Below are 15,048 nucleotides of genomic sequence, written 5' to 3'. Positions count from 1 at the left end.
CCAAATGCAAATGTCCACATATGCCGGTGCAGGCACCGTAAACATGATATATTCTCTCTCTCCAAATGGATGCATGCCTGCAGACCGCATTACAGATCCATGAAAATGTCCGTAAACAAGCATGATAACTGAATCCTACGTGCTACAAAAATGTTCCAGCCCAGAAACATGAGAGCTGAAAGGGTCAGAGTGGAACAGAATATTTTAGTAGCCGTTCCTTGTAATGGTCCCTAAATAGAACATTTAGACCAAACACACTTTCTTAACTTCTCTTTTTTAAAAAAACTGACTTCTTCTAGCAATTCTTAATCCTTAACAACTTTCAGAATGATACTTTTGAATTTGATCCTAGTGTGGAATATTTTCCTTTGTCTCTTTCAAATGGTTAATAACTACACATTCAAGACCGCACCAAAGCACCATCATCTCAAAAGGAGACATCCCCACTCACTCCTCTGGATGATATGTATAATCTCTAGGTTAATTATAAATTGTAATTAGGACTCTCACGTCCCCCCATAGTCACTGCTTCATTATGAAAGCCCAGCCTTACCCTTTCTTCCTCCTCTCCCTCCAGCCCATGCCCTTTTCTAATTATGCCCTGATGCCCTGGGGCTTAGACACGCTGCTAAAACAAATATATCAAGTGTTTGTATCACAAAGAGTAAGATAGGGAGGAACAACAAGCAGTTTCTACATTACAAATGCACATTGAAGCTTCTTGAGGTTGGCTTTAGTCAGTTTGAAAAAGAGGCTAGGAGAGGGCAAAAATACACAAGTCAAGTCTTTTCTGACTTGTTTACTGCTTTCCTAAATATGTAGCTATAACCCAACAATAACAGAAGGTATCTTCATTCTCTTATAAGGATGGGAGTGATGGAGAAGTCCCTCCCTCTGAACAATCTCACAGAATGTGGATGTTACTGGCACAAGGACATTAGTTAAAGTGGTTCAGGCTCTGCCCAGGTACTGAATGAAGCAAGAAGCCAACAGATGATTAGAGAAATGGTATAAGATGTATGCATCGCAGGAAAGTACATATTTCTTTCCCCAGAGAAGGACCAGTTTCCAAAATTTGTATTACATAGATTTTTCTTTTTGAGGACTAAGCGAAGAGGTGGGTTTCTTTATTTCTAGACAAACATAGACAATTAGGTTTTTAATTCCACCCTGAACACCCTATGACCTTATGTATAGATTTCTGAGTGGTCAGAGCAGTAATACGTGTGGCTTTTGGGTATCACACCTACCCTACCTAAATAGAGTGTGACATCTGAAAATATGTTTTTGCACCAATGAATTTAATAACCACAGCATGAGGACACACTGGTGGAATTTTAGAAGGAAAATGCACATTATTTGGATGGTTTGCCATGGGCCAGAGAGACTGCACCAGTGAGACGGATGATGCAGCACATTTTATAAGATTTTGTGTCTGAGCTGGAAAATACGCTATTGTCATGGGACAAATTTCCTTTAGGAAGAGAGTCACATGGGTTAAAAGTTAGAATATAAGCTCTAGAGAAAATTTTTTCTTGGGATGCAGATTTTCACTTGAAATGTGTTTGGACTTTTTTCCTTCTCCTTCTTAGAAGTCCTTCTGATTAGGTGAAGCTGGTTCTTTAGGATTTAGAGAGCATGACGCAGACATCTGTAAGGCCAGCACTACCTGCTCAGAGCCAGAAGAGGAGGCCAACCAGCCACGTGCTCCTGTCCACAAGTGCAATAATGCCTGTGTCAGTGTGTAACATGAGACCAAGAATGTGAATGTCACTGTCATCCCCCACCCATGCCTGCCTGCTACCAGACAGGATGGTAAAAGAGAACTACCCTGCTATAGTCTTTTCTCTCTCTTTTGGGGAGGGAGAGTTAAAAAGCACCAGACATAATGTCATGATGGGTGTATGTGTGTGTAACATGGAGAAAGAGAAAGGGAGGAAGGGAAGGAGGGAAGCAGAAATTGGAGAAGAAGGAAAAATATACATATGCAATATGACTCATTTACTTCCAGCTAGGCATTCCCCAAAAAGAAATAAGGGAAACCATTATGTGACATGGATTGGGAGTGAGGGACCCACACTGGAGGCAAGGACATGGTCAATAAAGCTGTGGTCCAGGGGAGAGAAGACAGAGACCTGAACTCCGGCAGTGGCATCGAAGAGGAGAAGTGGATGGACTTGAGAGATATTTAAGGGCACTGACAGGGCACGGTAACCGAATCCTTGTGACATGCTAAGGGAGAAAACATCAAGGATGGCTCCCAAGGTTTTGTCTTGGGCAACTGGGTGGCTGGAATCACTTGCTGACTTAGGGAAGCTGATGGGGTAACAGGAGAAAAGTGAGCTCCATCTGAGTGTTCAGGCACTCAGATCTAAGCCACGGGGCTCGCATGGTCTCTGCACACAAGTGGCACCTTGGCTCCAAATACATCTCCCAAAAGAATCCTTGGACACGTTTTCAGAGATTTTTAGTACTCATGCCCTCTTACATCTGCTTACAGACTCATTCATCTACGCAGCTTACTTTGGATTGGGGCGGTTGGCATTATGGGTTTGTTAATTGCTGATACAATGTACTTTCTCTGCAGGCCATATGTGAAGAACAGCACTGGCATTCAAGAAATGTTAAATAATAATGTAAATGAGAAAAACTTCCAATCCCAATAATAAAGGGATCCAAGGAACATTGACGCAACTTGCAATCATCGGAGCTGTTTGATTGCCTTGTCACTGTGGGACAGTGACCAAAGTGATGTTAATCTAAATGTCATCTAGAAAGAATACTAAAAATATTATGGTGAAAATTAAGTACTGCGACCTTAGGAGCTGATTTAAAAATTAGAAGATATAGCGATTTACATCTGTGGATCTGATGATCGCCAAGTGCAACCAGCTGAACATACCCACATTTTCCTTTGCTTTCCCTCTCTCTTTGAGAAAATGGGTTCAGTTTTAAAGAGCTAGTCCAAACTAATGTTCCCTCAATCAGCGGTTCTTTTTTTTTTTTTAAAGATTTTTTGATGTGGACCATTTTTTAAAGTCTTTATTGCATTTGTTACAATGTTGCTTCTGTTTTATGTTTTGGTTTTCTGGCCACATGGCATGTGGGATCTTAGCTCCCGAACCAGGGATCAAACTCGCACCCCCTGCATTGGAAGGCGATGTCTTAACCACTGGACCACCAGGGAAGTCCCCAAGCGGTTCTTAAATGTTGCTACATATAAGATTTTAAAACCACGATGCTTAGGCCATATCCCAGACTAACTAAATCAGAACCTCTGCAGGCGGGGCTAAGGCATCAACATTTCTTAGGCTCTTTAAGTGATTCCAACGTGCAGCCAAGTTAGACTACCAAGGCCTTGCATAAGTAGGATCTGCAGACCAAATGCCTTAGAAATACGTGGGGAGGAACTGATGAAAAGGGCAGATGCTTGGCTCCACCTAAGACTTGCTGAATGAAATTATTTGAGGATGGGTCCTCACACTCTCCATTTTAACAAACTCCCCCTGTGATCTATATGCACACTACAGTGTGACAACCCCTGCACAAGCTGAAAACCAGTGTCATGCCTTTAGACACAGAATACGTCTGTGTGAAAGAAACCCAAATCCAAGTAAAAAGGAGAAATGTCATCCCATCACCTGGAAGTTTAATGTTTTGGGTTTTGTTTGCAGGGGGCTGCCCTGTGCATTGTAGGGTATTTAGAAACATAACAGGCCTCTACCCATAGATGACAACAGCACCGCCCTTCCCCAGTGTGACAATTAAAAATGTCTCCAGACATTGCCAAGTGTCCCCGGGGAAAGAGATCACCCCTAGTCAAGAACCACTATGCTAAAAGATTCCAAACATGTGATGGTTCCTTATCTTCCACTGCTTGGAATTATGAACAGCAAACACCTTCCTGATTGGCCAGATATGTCTACTTTGGATTAGATATTTTGGATTCAAGTAGGCCTAGTGTTTCACAGAGATAGAGCACAGGTTTTCAAAGAAGGTGGGATAAAGTCAGTCACCAGCACCTGAATAAGCACTAATGATGTCCAGTTGCAGTAGGGCCGGGCTCTGCCTTCACCTAGGGGGCTGCTGAGTTATTAATATGTAAAAAATTGAAAATTAGGTAAAAAGCTACTTTTTACCTAATCTAAAGTTGGTTGTGAGATGACAATAGGAATGAACTGTATTGTTCAGTTAAATTCAGTTAAAGGGCAATTTGTTTCCATGAGTCATGAGTCCCTTCTTATTGTGGGTCAAAGAATAGATAACCTCTCCACATACAAACAGTGTTCATCCTGGTGAAAGAGGTAGGAAAACGGTGGGGTTTTTTTTCCAGTACCAAAAGGCTGTTAACTGGTGTTCAAAGGAGACTCTCCTTTTAGGTGGTCTAAAACTCCAGATACACTCTGACTTTTTCCACAAGGTCAAAATTACCAGGTGGGCCAAACTGATTTTGGACATCTTTAGGACAAAAATGGAAAAGTCTTTAATTAATTCAGATAGCTGCTAGAGTATCTCACCTGGAAATGCTGAAATCATATCAAATGGCTGAATTTGCATCTCACACTATACACAAATGCTAATGCTGGGCAGGTAGTAAGGCAGAGAGGTTACAAATGCAAGCTCCAAAGTCAGAATATCCATGTTTGAATTAGGCCCACACATGTATTTGCTATGAAGCAAGTGACTGAATGTATCTGAGCCTCAAACTCTTCATCTGTTAGGTAAGGATAATAATAATACAGATCTCACAGTGATGCAATAAGTATAAAATGAGATAATATATGTAAATAGCACTTCACACAGTGCTTGGCATATAGCAAACACTTATTAAATGGTGGCAATTATCCTTATTTTATTTAAATGTTACTTACGAAATCTAACAATGGACTATTTTACTTATTATAACCCACACAAGATAATTTTACAGGTTGATGGGATATTACAGATGCTCTATGTGCTCATTTTGCAGATGAGAAAACCGAGGTATAGAAATGAGATATGATAATCCCAGATTTATGCAGAACAGGCTCTAATACTCAGATGTTTAGAATCTATGTGCAGTGCCGATGTAGTACAAAGAGGAAGAGCTTTGGACTCAGAATATCTGGGTTTGCCACCTCAATTTACAGAATTCAGTTTCATCATCTGCAAAATGGGTGTCAAAGTAGCTAACCTGAAAATGTTATAGCAAGTGAGATAGAATGTATGAAAGCACTCTGTAAACTGCAGAATTCCACACAACTGATATTTAATATTACAGTTTCTTCTTCTTTTAAAAATGCAATGCAAACATAGACCCTTATATGTATAAGCCTCAACATGCCACTCACAATCCTTTTCGGTAGTTTTTCACGGCACAGGGAATAGGTCAGGCTCCAACAAGTGCGGCCATTTACTCTCTGCTCTGCTTCAGTGCTGATCACGCCAAACGCAGCACCTTGGACAGCAGCCAGAGAGGCTTCCTTCAGGCACCTACAACGCTCTATGCACTTTCTTACTGGCTGCAAGCTACTTCTACCTTGCGGTCTGACCCTCACAGGGAAACACAAAACTGCACTCCACCTTCATCCTTGTATACTGCAAGTTCAGAAGATGGGTGTCCACATGGAATCGGGGCATTCTTTGACCTTCACTATTGGACCTGCATACATTGATTGACAGCCTGCTACATCCTCTAGGAAGTGAAAATTGGCATTTTCATTTGGTCTGCCTACAAGTGAACTGTATATATTTTAGGACTTAGAAATATTCAAGAGAATAAATTCATGCTGAAACATACAGCATACCTCCTTGTGAACTCTGTGTAGTTTGGCAATGCCAGGGTCAGAATACCTATTTCAAGACCTCAACAACAAAACTTTAAAATGTCAATGTTAATTTGGGGCGAGATAGGGAAGGTGAAGAAGGACATAAGGATAACACTGGAGATAACTGTACATCTATTTTAAAAGGGAATAAAAGCCATGAATTTGCCATTTTACCAGTTCACAAAGAGAGCATCCCTAAAGGACACAGGAAACAAGAGAGGATCAATATAAATTTTAGAACTTAAAAGTGCTTTCAAAGTGACCTCATCATATAAACGATTCTACTAAGAGTCATTAATTTAGTGATAGACATTACTTTGTGTCTTTATTATAAACCATTATTTGAAGATGGATTTCTTTCATGAGATAAACGTAGAACTGAGAGGGTTTGCTAAAAATGATGGACCTACTATAAATGTATAAATCCATCTTATGCCAACCCATTTTATTTGCTCCTTAACCATAATTTCAAAATTATAAAACATGGGTTGCTTATTATGAATGACTTGGTAAGGTACCAGGCCCCTAACTAGATACCACTAAAAAAAGCAATCTGACTCATGATTCTGTTTACATACTGCTCAATTAGTTGTTTTGTTTTCAATGCAAACATGTTCTAAGTGTCCCTAAATACCTGACTCGAATTCAGTCCTAATACACGGTATTTTTGTCCATTGCTAGGATTTTTTTAAAAAGCGCACCTTTGAACAGAGACTTCAGGAATACACAAAGCTTGGGGTTTGCTAAGGTGGAGGTTGCGGCATAGATGGGGGGGTAGAGAAGGTCACAGACGTCGCAAAACACAAGCCAATACACACATAACTTCTTACCTTTTGGGCTCTGGATTTGCCTGGGTTTTGGGATTTTTTCTTTTTTTGGATTCCTTTTTGGTATCTTTTTTAGCCTCTGGTTCAGATGAGGAGGGAGTTTTGCTCCCTTCGGGGTCTGTATTTGGTGTCAGCCCACTAAGGTACGCATGCATTTGTTGACTTTGGAGAAGGGGTGGTCGCATGGAGCATGCAGAGAGTGTGGCCAGCCATGGGAGAATCAAGACCACACATAACATGCACAAACAAAAGAAAGAAAAAGAAGGATGCATCAAAGAGCAAGAGCAAATGCATTCAAACTAAAATAATAAGCAAAAAAAAAAAAAAAAAAGATGCACACTTGCATAAGGAAAATCAGAACTGAAAATAAGAAATCCAAAACTGTTTCCATGACAAGATGTATAAACCTAACTGTGAATCAAGTGGCAGTCTTACAATATGAAATCCAGACAATGTGTATCATAATTCATGATGATGTTTACCAGGGAGTTTACAAAAACACTTCATTATTTTATAACACTTCCTTATTCAGTAACATATGTAGAATACAGTGTGACAACCCAGAGAATATAATGCAACTTCTCTCTCTCTCTTTAAAGAATTCAGTCCAAGAGGCTGTAACAGATAGTCATCAAAGTGTATATTTATAAAAAGCTGAATTATGCAGAGATAGTCCCCAGGTATCAGAGTTTTCATGAATATCTTTTATGCAAATGAAAGGTCATGTGCTGGGCTAGCAAACCTTATAACAATGGGAGGTGATGAAAATCTTGTTGCCTGTTAAATATTCAAACCTACAACGCTATTGTTATCCAGCTCTAAATGCTGAAGTTGCATCTCATAAAATCTACCAATGCTAGAAACAGGAAAAGCACAGAACTAACCCCACAGACACTTCAGAGTTGTATAGCTTGCAAAGATGAAGATGACTGATACAGTTCTGATTTAAAAGAAAATGGAGTCAATTCTGGATGCTCCCACATACGAATTTCCGCAGAGCAGCAATTTGTTCATCACAGGCTGGGTTTCTGAAGATACCTAGTTTTCCTTGGGTGTGCCTTCCCTGGCTATTGGTTGAGGTGTCCGGGGTAATGTAGGCTTGTCTTTATAGTAATGTGAGGCTACGTACACTGGGACAGTAAACTGGCTGTGGCAGTGTGGAAACTTATTCCACGTCTTCAGAGCCAAATGGTAATGTTCTTAAATTATTTGCTGCCTTGCATTATTCAGAACACGGAACTTTTCCTCCAGGAGCTGGGCAACGTCTAAAGAAAGAAAGTACTTAGTATGGAGTTAGAACTGATGTTCTGGTCTTGTCTATAAAACCTATACACTGAGGGGGTTGATTACACTGTGATCTCTGAAGTTCTTCCCAGCTCTGTGGTTAAACTCTAGTTGATTACACTGTGATCTCTGAAGTTCTTCCCAGCTCTGTGGTTAAACTCTAAGTGTCATGATTATCTGTGCCTTCCAGCTTCACCTAGCTTGTTTCAGCTCTTGCTTTTCCTCTGCAGAGCATTTGTTCATGTTGCTCCTTTTGCCCGGAACCACTCAACTCCTACTTCAGCACTCAGCCCAAGCAGCGATTCCTCGGGGAGGTTCTTCCTGCCATCCTGCCACCCCATCTGAGTTGTGTTCCTTTATTAACTGCTACCATGGAGTTTTATTCCTTTTTCTCAGAGAACCAATCTCTATATAACTCTGCCCTCATTTGGTGTCTGGTTTTTGCTCACCATGCACGCTGAAGGTATAGCAGAGTACCTGACCCTCAACAAGTAATCATTAAATATTTATGGAATGAATGATAGCAACAACAAAGGCAAATACTTATTTAGCCCTTGCCATGTCCCAGGCATTGTGCTGAACCCTTTGTATCCACTTGCATCCTCTTGACAACCCCATGAGGACACGATCATCCCTGTTTTACAGATGAGAAAACAGCGGCAGAGAGGGTTTAATTACCATCCAGGGTCATGGAGAGCAAACGGAGGAGCCATGATCTGAGCCTAGATTGTTCTAATTTCAGAGACCACTCTAGAGGTCCTGTTTGCCATTTCTGTTAAGTCTCTTGAAAGGAGAAGAAATTCAGACCTGTGTGTTTTTTGTGTTTGTGTGGCTGGTGTGTGTGTGCGTGTGTGTGTGTGTGGTGTGCGCATGCCCACGGGTCTGTACTCCCGAGGGAATGGGGATGGATAGAGTTAGAGATGACCCTAAAAGCAGGACCAGTCAAAAACCATTGCCAGTGCCTTAAAAAAAGTTTTCTAAAGGAATACCTCTGGACATGTGCTTACCTGTTCCCGTGGACGTGGGATGCACAGAACGCAAAGCTATAGTGAAGGAGGGTGGGGTCAATCATGGCGCCATTTTCTGCCCGTTCAAGCAAATCTCTGAGGTAACAGAGATGTCGGTGACACCCTCGGACTCCATTGCGGGCGCAATACTCGTCTAGGACAAACACCTGGCCAGGACTGAACCAGCCCTGTTTGGAGAATAAAGGAGAGACTTTCTTTTAAATATAGGTTGGGTTTTTCTGGGGGAGAGCTGCTAGAGTTGGGGATGACTGGAGAAGGGGGTTAAAAATAGCCACAGAGCTAACACTTCCTGATTGCTTATTAAGCGCCAGCCGCTGTGCCCAACGCTGTGCGTGCCATCTGGTTTAGTCCTCGTAACAGCCCTATCAGGTAGGTGCTGCTATCCCTGTGTGACGGTCGGGAAATCTGAGCTCAGGGAGGACATGGAGTTTCCCTAGCACCCCGCAGCTAGTAAGCGATGGCATCTGGATTAACAGAGGGAGTTGATTCCAGAAAGAGAGGCTCACCCACTGCTTTAACACTGAAGCGTACACCTTAAAAGAGTGTTGGAGTGCGGGTAGGGCAAAGTCTTGGTTACTGATAAGAGGAAATAATAACATTAATGCCTTAAATTGGTACAGTGCTTTACCCATGACAAAGAACTTTCAGTTGAGCCCCATGACAACCTTGAGAAGCAGACAGAGCAGGTTTATCTTCATTTCATAGATGAGGAAATGGAAATAAGAGCTCACAAATAACACAAAACAGGCAGGACTCAAACCCAGCTCTGCCTTTTTTCTTTTTAATATTACAGAATATATCTATTAACATGGAAATATGGTCACAATGCAATAAATTCTTGTAAAATAGTATGTAGAGTATGATACTATCGGATTCTTATTTCACTTTTTTTTTTAACATCTTTATTGGAGTATAATTGCTTTACAATGTTGTGTTAGTTTCTGCTGTATAACAAAGTGAATCAGCTATACGTATACATATATCTCCATATCCCCTCCCTCTTGCAAACCCAGCTCTGTCTTACTCCAAGTCTTCTGGGTGTGTGTGTGTGTGTTTTTTTTTTTTTTAATACTCTGGAGCATTAATAAATACTAGGATTGGTCTACATACATGCCAGGACTTCATAAATCCTTTCACTTTGGAAGAAAAAAGTTTTTTAGATTTTAAAATGAAGATAATAACAGAACTTTCCAAAGAGAACAACATGAGTAAGTTTTCAAGTTGTGAATCATATAGGGTTCAATTAAACTGAGAGGAGCTTCCTGTGCCCTGGCTGAGCGTTTTGCTTTATTTTTTGCCTGGCAGTTATTTGTTTTCTTATCGTGTATTTGCTTGCTGCAGGACCACACAAAACTCTGCTCTAAAAGAGAACCCAGATGGAATCTCCGATTCAGAGCAGACTGGGAGGCATGATGGGGTAGAAACTGCTGCCTCTATCATGCACTTAAGAGCTGATCAGACAGGCCAAGCGACTTGCCACTCAAAGCCACCCTTGGGACAAGCCTGAAATCCAATCACTTCTTTCAGCTTGGGTACCTTTCTGAAGCAAGAAAGAAACCAACTGAGGTGGTCCATTGTTAAGCCAAGAATTTAGGATTGTCTTAAGTATAAATTTAATTTTACTTTGAGGGTCTTCTCTGAGTCATCTTTTGAATATGGCTCCGTCTTGGGAGAGAGAAGGCAAAAGGAGAAAGTGACCAGGTGGCAGGTAAAGGCCAAGGAATTGCAGCGAGGGAGGCCCCTGCAACACTCTGCTCTTGTATTAGGGATCCGGGGAAACTTCGATAGACAACATGCAGCTCAGCAATGCATCCAACGAAAGACGGCATCTTTCCTATTTCAAATGATAAGTTACTGCAGAGGGCGGGAGAGTAGTCGAGGCAGTGGGCTGCCCCTATAGGCAACTTCTTTGCCACTCCATCTGCTACCCCAAATGCTAAATCTTAGAAACAACACTGCTGTGAAAGATTAAAATATATTTTCTACGACTCAGATGACACCAAGTCTTTTGTAGATGCCAAAATAGCTGCTTTGAAAAGAGTTGAAGAAATATCAATTAGGAACTCAGTCGAAGACACAGAAAAATTTATGTATTCCTGCTGGTCGGTCTCCAAAACTAACTGAAAAAAAAAAGATTGTAATAATGAGAAAATGGAATATATAGAGGCAGGAGATAAGGTCTTTTTAATGGCTGTTATTTTCTGAAATTTGGGGATGATGATTAATAGATACAGGTACACAAACGGGGGAGGAAACTGTTTTATGACATTCATAATTAATTTTGGATTTTTAGGTCTATAAATGATTCACAGGGAGCAAGCTTCAAAATTTCATTTCTGGTTTAATTTTTTTTAGAGGGCACTCACTCCTTAGTGATGAATTTCTTAGTGAAAAAGAAAATCGTTTTAAGAAATTATGATTTGAAAAGAGTCTTGAAAATAAGACGCCTCAAAAAAATTCCTCAAGAGACTAGGAATTTTACATAAAAAGAAATTATTTAAGTTCAGAGGCATATTCTTACAAGTTTCACGAATGCAATTTATAATTACATGAATAATTACATAATCGTAGGAAATAAATTTGAGAAAAACTGCCTTGCAATGCAAGGTAAGCTTTTTTTTTTTTCTTAAGTCAAAATGATGTATTCCTTTCCAATTTGGCAAAGTTCAGACTTCTGATAAAGTGATTCTAAACTTGAGATAATCAATGAATCTTTTGTGAGACAAAGATTAATAAATTATTCCACATAATCCTGCTTCTGTTTTTTAGACTATTTTATCTACCATTTTTAATATTTTGGCTTCTGGCACAGAACAAGAAAAGGAATTTAAAACAAAAAAATTAGTCAGAACAGATTTAGGGTATAGCCATAGCATTTAGACAAAAAACCCAGATTTTCATTATATTTATGTTAATATCAATAATATGTTAACCTTAGTTAATTATATAATATTTAATAATATACAGATATATTAACCTTAGTATGTGGAATCAGGGATGAGGCTTTTCCTCTGTGTAAAGCCATTTCATCCTTTCCCCTCACCTTTCCCATCTATAATGTGGGATTAATAGCCTTTATCTTTAAGAAATGAAGTAACAATTTCTGGTTTGCAGAAGGAAATAAATTGGGTCTCTTTTAGCCCTTTGAATTTGATGGTATAAAGCCTGAAATCTATCTTCATAAATCTAATAAACACGTAATAGCGGTCCCTTAAATTTAAATGATTTAGATCTAGGCTTAAAATAGGATTTCAAGAAATGTTCATGCTCTTGCTGGAGAGCGGGACTTCTAAATGTCTAAAGCACCACACGAAAATTCCCCCAAAGGGTGAAAAATGCTTCGAATACTATGTAGAAAGAAAAAAGCCACACAAACAAACAAACCCAATTTACCTTATGAAAAGGGAAGTGAACTTGATTTACAAATCATTTTGATCTTTAAAAAAATAAATAAAAAGGACCCATTCATTTCTGAGACAGGAGCACAGGGTCTTACTATGTGGGGTGGGGTGCGAGGGGGATCTTAATGTCTAAGAAACCGAGGCAATTTTTACAAGTTCTCCATAAGCAGGTGCCAAACTCAATTACCCTCTTGAGAATATTTCTCATGTAGCAGCTGAAAAGGGGGAAGCTCAGATAGAGAGGCTGGGGAATTGGATCCGTCTCTACTGATAACTTCCTCCCGCTCTGTCTTCTTTCTTTGGTAACTAAAACTATCTCAACACAGGAAATCAAGAACACATTTATAATTGTTAAAGGGGCTCCACAACAGAGAAAAGAGCTTCTGACATAAAGGTAGAAAAATATTTTATTTTTTGAAATGTTATCACGTTTCAATTGCTGTAGACCAAAGAATATACTTGCCAGGCAAGAATAGGAATCATTAAGTCTGTGATCCAAAGTAAGACGTTGCACCATCTCAAAGAGGGAAGCGTGGTCAAAGTTACAGGGGTTGGAAGAGATAAATTCATCCATGCCATGTTTTTGAGCTCTATCTGCGTCTGTTCATTTATACATGTAGAGAGAGACACAATTTAGAGAAACACATCACATTTTCTTTGACATTTCAAATACACAGGAATTCACTAGGCGTTACGAACGCTAGCTGTTTCCCCGTTGCCTCCCACCAACATCCCCAAGATATTCTCTTTATACCTCCCATTGTCAACTTGCATCACTTACTGGTAAGTTTATTGCATTTCGGCAAAAATATATTGGCATCAACATGTTTATCAAATGATCACAACTCCAGTGCATTTATGTTGTTCTTGAAAAACTAAGCACACGACCGTAACTTCGCCTGCGTTTCACCAAACACTGAAAGCAGATCGGATCTTTGCTTAAAAAAGCCTATTTAGTTTTTAGGTTTTTAATAGATTCTGCCATTCCAGTGGTTATATCTAGAGCAATTTCTCTACAATTATTGGGATTATCTGGAAAAAAGGGTTATGCTGATTTTCAGCAAAGTGACAATATTTGTATCCTCCCCTTCCAAATCCCCGTGGCCGATTTGGTTGCACAAAAGGTTTGGGTCTCCATCCTCCAAAATTAAAACAAAATAATAACAAAAGATTTTCATTGAAACCTGGAGAATAAGTTGAACGGGAATTTAGTTTGTGATAGCCAAGGACATTGCCTTATAGTGTGCTTACTCAGTTAGCGAAGCTTATGAAAGACAAACAAATTTACTCAGCAAGAGCTATGATCTGCCATTTATTGTGAATTAATAGTCTCAATGTATTCACACTTTTCCTTACAGGGTGAAGGCTGTAGGCAAAACCTCCTAAGGGCTAACTAATTAATCTCAATATGTGTAGCTAAAATAGTCTATATTCAATCGGCAAAATAACTCAGAGAATCCGACTCGAGTGAGACCAAGCAAATCCCAAAGAGGAAGGAATGAAGGTCCTAGACATTAAAGGAATCGGCTCACTCTGTCTCATATTTACTCACTGTCCTGAAATGCTGTGAAGAAAAAGAATCTTAAATCAAGCAAGAGTTTATTCATCCCCTTGCGTGCAACATTCTACTGGAATACGGGCACCTGCCAGGGATCAGTGATGCTGTCAGGACACGGGTAAACGGATTTCTGACTTGAGAGGGTATTTGAATAACATTTTCAAAAGTGGCCTTCATCCCAGGCAGGGTTTTTTTCCTCCCTGCTTGGGGGATGGCTGAAAATGGGGGTTATAGTTGCAGTGTGATATTAAGATGATGATTTTTCCTCACATTATTAATTTTGTGTATTCTTCCAACCTAAATGCATGGTATGTCAGATGTATGCCCTCTTCTTGTTGGGTTTTAAATCTTCAGTCATCTTTCATAGAAGCAGCAAGTGGTCAGTGTTTGAACAGGATGTGTTGTTTATGCCCAAGACACACAGAAGCAACGGTTACCAGAAGGCAAGTTGAAGAATGTCTGTTTTAATAGCCAAATCGCTCTATTAATAGGATAAAACACAAAATTCTGGAAGGGATATCACATGGGCAGGAATTATATTAGAGAATATATTAGAATATATTAGAGAATCTGAAAGAATCCTCTTTGCTGGGTTAATTGCCTCAGATTTGTCTTCAGGAAAGTGCTTTCAATTTGAGTTTAGGTGCTTTATCTAGGAGGATTCTTTTGTTTGGTAATTTGGTCTCCAAGCTATATTTCTCCTTTGACTCAGGATGGCTAGAAAGAGAGGTGGCCAGGAAGTTGGTACTGGGCAAAAAGCTAGCTGCTTCTAGGGGGGGGTGTGGGTGTGTGGGTGTGTGTGTGTGTGTGTGTGTGTCAGGGTGTGTGTGTGTGTCTGGCTCAAAGCAAGTGTCTTAAACCTGCTCCAACTTTAGTTGTCCCCCTGCAGGATGGCACTCCTGTAGTCCAGGTGATACTGCTTCATCCCTTAGGACAATTCTGCCCTCTCACCCCCATCCTGTCAGTCCCCCGAGAAACTAACAGTGGGGTACACCCATTGCTCGTCCTGTTTCATCCTCATAAAAAGCCTCACTCACTCCGTGCCTCCCAATTCTAGCAGATAGATGAGGCAATTTGGCTAGCATCAGCTTCTTGCTCTCAGGTTTCCCAGAAGAGGCTGCAGGCTGACAAATCGGTCGGGCC

The 15,048-nt window shown here is 40.2% G+C and overlaps 1 protein-coding gene across 14 annotated transcripts in view; it reads right to left on the bottom strand.

The window, feature by feature from the left end:
* CADPS (calcium dependent secretion activator) overlaps positions 1-15,048 on the bottom strand; it is a 482,411-nt gene that overhangs the window by 135,316 nt on the left and 332,047 nt on the right. For 8 of the 14 annotated variants that reach the window (XM_057554533.1, XM_057554534.1, XM_057554535.1 and 5 more), the window contains exons 12-14: positions 12,811-12,947; positions 8,926-9,113; positions 6,638-6,796 (exon numbers count right to left, since the gene is read on the bottom strand). In XM_057554533.1, the coding sequence (XP_057410516.1) occupies positions 6,638-6,796; positions 8,926-9,113; positions 12,811-12,947 (484 nt within the window). The remainder of the gene's footprint in view (positions 1-6,637; positions 6,797-8,925; positions 9,114-12,810; positions 12,948-15,048) is intronic. The other 6 variants (XM_057554541.1, XM_057554546.1, XM_057554540.1 and 3 more) reach the window with 1 other exon arrangement.

The sequence above is a fragment of the Balaenoptera acutorostrata genome, chromosome 10 (genome assembly GCF_949987535.1).
Source record: "Balaenoptera acutorostrata chromosome 10, mBalAcu1.1, whole genome shotgun sequence".
Lineage (NCBI taxonomy): Eukaryota > Metazoa > Chordata > Mammalia > Artiodactyla > Balaenopteridae > Balaenoptera > Balaenoptera acutorostrata.
This window is presented reverse-complemented; position numbering and strand designations above follow the sequence as displayed.